Source organism: Salvelinus alpinus, chromosome 3 (genome assembly GCF_045679555.1).
Source record: "Salvelinus alpinus chromosome 3, SLU_Salpinus.1, whole genome shotgun sequence".
NCBI classification, from domain to species: domain Eukaryota; kingdom Metazoa; phylum Chordata; class Actinopteri; order Salmoniformes; family Salmonidae; genus Salvelinus; species Salvelinus alpinus.
In genome coordinates this window covers 28,635,986-28,645,882 of record NC_092088.1, presented here as the reverse complement: position 1 = coordinate 28,645,882, position 9,897 = coordinate 28,635,986, and the positions used below count along the sequence as shown (strand labels likewise).

General features: G+C 40.1%; 1 protein-coding gene across 1 annotated transcript; it reads left to right on the top strand.

Moving 5' to 3' along the window:
- Positions 1–6,809: 6,809 nt before the first annotated feature.
- Positions 6,810–9,654, top strand: LOC139570509 (dickkopf-related protein 3-like). The gene is made up of 4 exons (XM_071392435.1): positions 6,810–7,220; positions 8,268–8,442; positions 8,773–8,974; positions 9,303–9,654. Exons 1-4 carry the CDS (start codon positions 7,056–7,058, stop codon positions 9,361–9,363), a joined length of 603 nt encoding a protein of 200 aa, XP_071248536.1. The 5' UTR covers positions 6,810–7,055; the 3' UTR covers positions 9,364–9,654.
- Positions 9,655–9,897: the final 243 nt, after the last annotated feature.

Below are 9,897 nucleotides of genomic sequence, written 5' to 3'. Positions count from 1 at the left end.
AACTGATAAGCTCAAATTCATTAAGAAGGAAAGATATTCCACAAATTAACTTTTAACAAGACACACCTATTACTTAAAATGCTTTCCAGGTGACTACCTCATGAAGCTGGTTGAGAGAATGCCAAGCGTGTGCAAAGCTGTCATCAAGGAAAAGGGTGGCTACTTTGAAGAATCTCAAATATAAAATATATTTTGATTTCTTTAACACTTTTTTGGTTACTACTTGTTATTTCATTGTTTTGATGTCTTCACTGTTATTCTACAATGTAGAAAATAGTAAAAATAAAGAAAAACCCTTGAATTACTGGGTGTGTCCAAACCTTTGACTGGTACTGTATATTGTGAACTCCAAAAGGGTATTTTCACCCATTTCGGGTGAACCTTTTAGAAATTACAACACTTTTTGTACATAGTCCCCCCATTTTAGAGGACCAAATGTATTGGGACAAATTCACTTATATGTGTATTAAAGTAGTCAAAGGTTTAGTATTTGGTCCCATATTCCTAGCACGCAATGATTACATCAAGCTTGTGAATCTACAAACTTGTTGGATGCATTTGCTGTTTGCTTTGGTTGTGTATCAGATTATTTTGTGTACACTAGAAATGAATGGTAAATAATGTTTTGTGATCTTTTGGAGTCACTTTTATTGTAAATAAGAATAGAATATGTTTCTAAACACTTATACATTCATGTGGATGCTACCACGATTACAGATAGTCCTGAATGAATCGTGTATAATGATGAGTGAGACAGTTACAGACGCACAAATATCATACCCCCCCCCCCAAAATGCCATCCTCCCGTTATTGTAACGGTGAGAGGTTAGCATGTCTTGAGTGTATGATATTTGTGCATCTGTAACTTTCTCACTCATCATTATTCACTATTTATTCAGGAACTATCCGTAGTCATGTTAACATCCACATTAATGTAGAAGTGTTTAGAAACATATTCTATTCATAATTACAATAAAAGTGACTCCAAAATGACACAATACATTATTTACCATTCATTTCTATGCTGAATACACACATGCCCTTGCCATTTAGTTCTCCCCCCAGGGGTCAAGGCACATTACAATGGACAAATCACCCTGCCTGGCTCTATTTGTTATTGCCTAATTGGGAGTGCGACCCCAGTGTTGATTGTGACAGCAACCACGTTCATTACGAACCCCATTAACATGGTCATTAACGCTGGGGAGGGAGGGGAAAGGTGGGGGGAGATGTTTGGAGAGAATGTTTGGAGACAGTTATCTGGCTGGAGATTGGGAATAACTCAACAGGTGTGTGTGTGTGTGTGTGTGTGTGTGTGTGTGTGTGTGTGTGTGTGTGTGTGTGTGTGTGTGTGTGTGTGTGTGTGTGTGTGTGTGTGTGTGTGTGTGTGTGTGTGTGTGCCTGAGTGTAGACATACTATAGCTGGTGAGGGTGGCTATATCAGATTTGTGTGCGTGGAGAGACGCGATAGAGGAGGGGAGTGGGAGTCGTAGTCAGGCTAGTAATTCCATTGTTGAGGCACCCTTGTTTGTGTGCAAAACAGCCCACTGATAAGATAAGCCCAGACCTTTTCAAATATTGACAGATATGACCAACTCATTAGAGATAGAGAGATATAGAGATAGATATGGTGAGAGAGAAAGAGAAGGGATAGAGGGAGGCTACGTCAATGTGTTTTGATAAATGCTTGACTGCCAGAAGCAGAGACAGAAAACACTTTCAGATATGAGCTACATAGAGAAAGGCTGCAACATAAAAATAAATATAACCTCAACTGAAAATGTGTCTATAGGCTATAAGTCTTGCAGCCCAAATGCTTGGAAAGTAGAGCTGTCGAAATTAAAACATTTTGACATTTTGTATTTTGATGTTTGTAAGTGGAGACAACATACATTCGTGGGAGGCAGCATTATGTTTAGAGCAAAGACTGATGCCGCAGCTACAGTAACTAACTGTAAATAAGTGAATTGTTCCGCTAAAGTTATTTACAATTGTTTATCAACCACTACATAAGCACGAACACACACATACACACACTTTCACACTCAACATATGCCGCCGCTACTCTGTCCTTTATTCTTACTCTTAATATTGTCTATTCTGATGTCTAGTCACTTTAGCCTGCCTTCATGTACATATCAACCTAAAATACCTCGTACCCCTGCACATTGATCTGTTACTGGTACTCCCTGTATATAGCTTAATTCTTGTATATTGTATTCCTTTTGTGTTACTATTGTTCATTGTTTTACTCTGCGTCGTAGGGAAGGGCTCCTAAGCAAGCATTTCACAGTAAAGTCTACACCCGTTGTATTCGGTGCATGAGACAAAAAAATAAATAAATGGATTCCTACCCGTCTCCAAAATGACAAGGTGTCTCGAATTGTGTTCACATTTGACTGATTGTACGCAGTCCACTGGGCACAGATGTTAATTCAACATGTATCCCACGTTGGTTCGGTGTAATTGAATTGAAATTGATGTGGAAACAACATTGATTCAACCAGTGTTCCCAATGGGAGGTTACTTTCCCCTTGTCAACTGAATCATTTACAGATTTCTGTCAACAATGAATAAAGTCATACAATATTATACAAGTATTACCATAAACCTACAACAACAGTATTATAATAAAAGTGTTTAATGTTTGGAGGGTAATGACAAACCTGGTAACCACCAAGGATGAGAAATCAACTCCCTGGTACCAGAGTAAAGGCCTTTTCCCACCAACTGGGTTGTTTACAAAAGAAAATCAGACTTCTGATTTCGAAGCGCGAAACCATTCACACCAAGTCCGATGTGTTTTTCCCCGACTTAAAAAAAAATATTCGCATAATGTCACAGATGCCTGCTTCTGTGGTCATTCTCTTGCTTTCGAGAAGGCAGTGGCACTGGCAATGAGTTGTTTGAAGTGGCTAGAGAGTAGGCTACGCCATAAAGAGAATGAAAACATATAGCTTAAGCTACTGGAAATATTCTAAGATGATTCAATTATGAAAGGAACAACCTTTTCTTCAGTTACATCCCATTTAATGAGAGGGGAAACGCAAAACTGGCATCTGTCGTCATTCCTAACCCTTACACATATGCTGATCACCATGACACTTTTTGTTATGCTCATTGCAGTTTAACCCGTACTTCTTTCTATCTGATTAAAGAGATGGAGTCCCCCCCGCACACAGACATTAAAGGACCTGTCAATCAAAGCCACCAGAACACCCCAGACACATAAGCAAATCACATTTCTCCTTTCCCAAAATTGTATTTAAAGCCTACACAGTAACGGAAAACTATAGTAAGGTCATTTTTGGTATTATCAACACCAAAAAGCTCTGAAACGTGTTACTGCGGAATACTGTAAATGATGGTGCATTGCGTGAAAATTGCTGTATTTCGAATGTTACTGTAATTCCACCTCATAGTACCATATCTTTGGAGCGCCAGAAACCTTTTGACCACTAGTGTGTGCATGGTATTGTTGTTTCTGGCTCATTAACATATTTGAGGCATATCTTGTAAGAGGCTATTGCACCAATGAGTGTGAATGCTGTACTAATTTAACTCCTATGTGGTTATATTGCCCCATGAAATGTAAAGTGTATAGGGGACATATTGGAGTGGCAGCAAGTCTTAAACCTTAAACTGTTGAGCATTTTGCCTTGTCCTGGTCTGTTTTGTCCTGTAGTTGCTGCCAGTTTGGAAGCCTTTGTTAAAGCCTCTAGAAGTGCAAGTGATATAAAACACCAAATATTCATTTAAATTCTGTAATGTGTAAACACTTTACTTAGCAGCCAACCTGCTTGCACCAATCCTTCATTCATTCATTAATTCCTATTACAGTAGCATGAACTTTTTTACAGTTTAATACAGTCAATGTTACGGTATTGTACTGTCATTACACGGTACTTGCTTTGGTACTATTTATATTACAGTAGGTGTACTGTGAACTACAGCATTTCACCTGCCAGTGAGCTGCCTGGAAGATACTGTCAAATTCAAGACAACCCCTTTAGTGTAGGCCTACCTTCAAATCCTGGCTGTAGGCTATCAAAAAGCTGCATTAGGCCTAGGATGAAGCTAAAACAACGTAGGCCTAGCCTATCAAATGAAATGACAAGGAAAGTTTGAAGGGAGAGACAACTGTGCAATGGTAGTCTATGATGAAGATGAAACTGACAACCATCAGAAACATAGAAACACCATGCAACCTGTCCAAAGCCTAAAGATCAGCCATTGAATCAATGGGTGGTTATGCTGACACCAAGGTTATTACAGTTTTGTGATTTTCTATTCATTTTTTGATTTTTATTTGAAATTCAGTTTTGTTTCAGTTAGTTTTCATACTTGATTTTGCTTGTTTTTATTTATACCGAACAAAATCTAAACGCAACATGCAACAATTTTAACCATTTTACTGAGTTACTGTTCATATAAGGACATCAGTCAATTGAAATAAATTTATTAGGCCCTGATCTATGGATTTCACATGACTGAGAATACAGAATACAGACTGAGAATACTGACTGAGAATACAGATATGCATATGTTGGTCAGATACCTTTAAAAAATAAAGTAGGGGTGTGGATCGAAAACCAGTCAGTATCTGGTGTGACCACCATTTGCCACATGCAGCATCTCCTTTGTATCGAATTGATCAGGCTGTTGTTTGTGGCCTGTGGAATGTTGTCCCACTCCTCTTCAATGGCTGTGTGAAGTTGCTGCATTTTGGTGTACATGTCGATCCAGAGCATCCCAAACATGCTCAATGGGTGACACGTCTGCTGAGTATGCAGGCCATGGAAGAACTGGGAAATTTTCAGCTTCCAGGAATAGCGACATGGGGCCGTGCATTATCATGCTGAAACATGACACATGCAATTACATTTGTACACAACATTTGAGAGAAATAAGCTTTTTGTGGGTATGGAACATTTCTGGGATCTTTTATTTCAGCTCATGAAACATGGGACCAGTACATTACATGTTGAGTTTATATTTTTGTTTAGTGTATTTTTGTTCAGTATAATTGACTCCCTAAATGAGGTGGGAGTTAGAGCTCCACATAAAGGCTCCTCCCGTGCCTCTGGGGCCAGGCAGTAAGCTCTGGTGCACCAACGGCTGGGGATTTAGTGATGTTATCCATTTAGTGCTAAATGGACAAACAAAGGCATGCTGAGTGTCCCTCATTAACTGCCACCTCCAAAACCAGAACAGATGAGGCGAGATCGACTGCACTGTCTCTAGAAGATGGAATGATGGGGAAAGACAAGAGGGTAGGGAAAGAAAGAGCGCTCTATGCTGTAAAGGGTATAATAAATATTGAGTATAGTAATCATGTTATAGTCAAGTTAATGCCAAACTCTGTATTCCAGTCTGTCCAAATACGCTATTAAAGTTGTGACAGATATGTGAGTAACACATAGATTGATACTGTCACCCACAGAGCAGATAATATAGTCAGCAACATATGCATCTGTTAGCTTAGGTAACCAGAGTTGGGCCCTAGCGTAAAACTGAAAAAAACTAAAAAGACGTGACTCCAAAAAAGTCCAGATGTTAAAGAAACAGACAGCAACTCACTCCAGGTAGCCATGCTGCAAAGCACATTGTAAATTAGACCTACTTTGGTCTGAAAATTGCTGCATCAAAAGTCAAGAAAGGGAATCTGTAAGATGGGGGAAAAAGGTTGTAAACAGACAAAGAAAATACTTTTATAAATTCAAAATACACATATATTAAATGTCAGACTTTTTCCAAACAGAGGGCTTAAGGTTGGACACACAACATCTTTAGCTGCCCAGAATTGCTAAGAGATAGTGAATCAAATATGTCACACTTCATTGTCATGGCTCTCCTGTGCTACAAAAAAATGTTTTTATCAGATCTGGGTGATATATTTTTTTATGTCGAATACCTGGAAGTCTTTTAAGGTGTGCTTGGTTGAGCTATTGAAACAAAACAAGTATTAGAAAATATTTTTGATGATTTTGACATTTGTGGTTATTATACATGAGAGTTTTGCCTCTGTCATGCAAGGCAACCACAACTGCCCATCATCTTTAAGGCAATTAGTAGTACCCAAAACCGTGTCCTTTTGTAACACAACATCTCTACTCTTTGGTCTTCATCAGGAGACCTCTTTTTTTATCTTTGTTTGTCGGTTGCTTATTTTGGGGGGATAATTTGAATCAACAATATTGTTTTGAAGTTTGATCATATACAATAACCAAATTAGTATGATTAGTGACACTCTGGAAATGTGTAAAAAATTAGGAGGAAGACACAAGAGGAACAAAATCTATTAAATGGCAGCTTGAGAAAGCGAGTCGTCCCGCCAGAGTTTGTATTCACCTTCCCTGATGATAATTACGTTTAATGAGATCTGGGGGTCGTCTACAGTGTGCACTGAAGCAAATTACTCCCAGCGTGGGGCCCTTGTCCAGCACAGAGGGCCACTAGCTAGGGTCAACTGCGTTGGCCCTGTGGGGCTGCCACTCAACAACCCAGGCCATGAATCTGTGACATGTCGTTTCTGTCTGCTTTTGTCTTCACACTCCCCACCTTGTTTGTCTGAGTGAGATAAGCCTTGAAGGTGCCTGTCTTGCTCCATTGTGTGGCCCCTGTTGTCAATGTTGTCAATCCATCAAGCCCATTACCCCACCCCTGGACCAACACCCCTACTCTCCCCCTTTCTGCCTTCGCAGCTGATAATTCTGCCATAATTTTCTGGTCGTAGGGGGTGTCTCCGTCAATTTAGTTAAGCCATTAACCACTAATTGTCTCCTCCCACATTGTGGCTTGAACAAACAGCATAGCAGGGGGGAGAGAGGGTTCTCCGGGGACTTTATAAGCCATGGGGCACAAGAGGAGCTTGATATCAAACACTCCTGCCTAGACTGTACACACAGGACATCTATACTGGCTGAGACCTTCCGTTTTGGAAACTCTCTTCACTCTCTGTCTCAATACTTCTTCGGCTCCATTCGGACAAGCTCCTTTTTTCTCTCTTCCTCTATCATTCTCTCTTTTTCTACTTAATTAGGTGTTTTGTGGAGATGATGTCAACCAGGATTCTGTGGCTCCTGTCTCTCTGGCTGTGTATGCCCTTGGCCCAGGGCCGTATCTGGGCCTGGATGCTCAACATGCCCCACAGTCCCCCCAAGAAAGGACCCATGGCTCTCACGGACAGCACCCCTCCAGTCAACACCAAAGGATCCACGGTAAGACCCAGATCATAATTTTTATGTGTTTGAAAGCATCTTGTTTGCTTAAACAGGTTTTGTCCTATTGAAGGAGTTCTGAAATGTTTCTGAATTTGCTAATTGCTGAAGTGGTAATCTCTTGCTATTTTACCTGAGCTTGAATTGACACACGTGTATCTGCTTTTGTAGCAGTTTCACATGGTCAATCTGGTCGAAGAATGCAATTTGCTAAAAGTCAACGATACATTTTCTCTGTCTGTTGTCCAGCTAAAAAACACACACATATCAAGATTCAGGAAGTAGCTTAGTCAAGCATAAAGGCTGGATATATTCAGTAGTAGCTGAACCATTGTCAATACTCTAGAGTTGTAAATGGCACATTAGCATGTTAGTGACGACGCTACTCTATTCCAGTAGCTTTCTCTGTTTGTATTGTGCTGTAAGTGGTAGAAAAAATTAGGACCTTAGAACACCAATATTCGACTGATAATAGCTCTCAATCACAGCAGCAGTAAATGGGCAGCAACACTGCGAATGGTTTATTTACTTAGATGGTTCTCAGTGTATCATCGTTGATCTTCCTTGGTTTCCTTTCTTGGTTTTCTTCATTGGTTTCAACTAGCTCAAATCCAGTTAAGCAAACTTTTATATGTAAAACTCAGCACAATGAAGTTGCGTGCATGAAGTAAACACGATATCGGGTCAGTTTCCGTAACATCTAAGCGCGTTGAAGCCTGAGGCTAAACTTCTCCGCTGTTTTGCTCCCAATACTAACACGTTTTATCAGCGTGAAGCGCACATGCGCAGTTACTCTGCGTGATTGAGTGAGAGCGGTCTTGCGTCGGGCTCATCTCAATAGCTGCGGTGCTGCTTACTGCAACGGCATCTCGCGCAGTCTTTAATAACACCATTTATTTTCACTTCATTTCCCATAAAACATGACAACTACCATTATTTTTTACATTTGTTTCAAGAGAGTATATGTTATACCAGATGTGAATGCAATGCTTTGCTTATGGGTGTGTGTCATTATCACAGTTTCGAAGCTCTTGCTCTGTTTTTCAGGGTGTGTGTGACCATGACCGCGCCTGTGGTCGAAGCTTCTCCTGTGACCGTCACTTTGGCCTGTGTTTTCCTCTCCGTGGGGAGGGCCAGTACTGCAGGAGGGATGCCCAGTGTGTCCGAGGACTCAGCTGCATGTTTGGGAAGTGCCACCATCGCATTTCTGAGGGACAAGAGGGTAGGTTAAGTGACATGGGCATTGGACTCACTTGAACATTTGTGGTGAACACAGTACAATTTATTGAAGTAAATGTATCTCATGGTGATAAAAAAAACGTTGTGCTACTTTTTTTGCTATACTGAGTGCTGGCACTGAGTGCTGTCTACATTTAAAATAATAATACAAGAGAGAAATTTTTCATGATGACCACAGGGTGACAGGATGTTTGTTTACTGACTAATTGATAAAGTAGTGGTTTGTATAATTCATTCATTCATTAACTAATTCGTTAATTTAATTATTATTCACTTTCATGAAATTATTCACTTTTGTCTCTGTCTTGTCTAGGTGCTAGGTGTAAAGTAGACAGGGACTGCGGCGAGTCTATGTGCTGTGCCCGTCATCACGGTGAGCAGTTGTGTAAGCGGCGTCTGTTGCGAGATGAGAGCTGCTTCGTTCCCGAAGGCGGCCTAGCGTTCAGCATCAACCAGATCTGCCCATGTGATGAAGGCCTGCTGTGTCGTGGCGCTGTTGAGCCCAAATGGAGCGAGTGAGTATACAATCAAAGACTTAAGAATGACAGCAGAGCACAGGAGGTTGCTGGTACCTTAATTGGGGAGGATGGGCTTGTGGTAATGACTGGAGTGGAATGATATCAAATACACCAAACACATGGTTTCTAGGTGTTTGATGCCAATCCATTTGCTTCGTTCCAGACATTGTTATGAACTGTTCTCCCCTCAGACCTCTGCTGCACAGGAGGCTACTATCTAAATCATGACATCAATAGTCATACAGTACTAATAAAACCCATAATCTATATAATTTATGGCATGATGTTAGACAGATTCTGACCACATTTTTCTTTGTTTCTCCAGGAAGGAGTTTGTCTACCACCCCGACACTACAAGTTGGACCTGTCAAGCCCCAAAGCCTTGATGAACACTTTGATCAATTAACCAGTTATTTATTATGTCAGTATCGTGTGTATACCTATATGACTGTATATACTATAATGTAAATATCAACAAATAGGCAATGTCTTTTTTTTTTCTTTACATTTGTTGCCATTTTCTATATTTTAACAAATGCACCATTTAGCGAGGCCAATTACCGTCATAGCTTTCTTGTAAAAGTAAATCGTTATTAAAATCGAGTTCAGGTCAACTGGTCGTGTCAGACAATGTCATCTGATGAAATAAACGCTAAAATAAAAGCTGTTAATTTGTATGGGTGATTTGTTTACCTTTTCTCTGATTGTCACACTACACAGCTCTTACATTTACCCTATTCATATTAGCACACCATCAGAATACACATATCCATTAAAGTTGACAAGACATAACCTTTCACAACCTGTAACCTTATGTAGAATACATAAGCAGCCTATGATGATCTTTTGCTGTTTTTAATACATACATCATAATGGGCTCATTTGGGAGGTTTCTATTTCAGTTACGTCCTTTGTAAAGT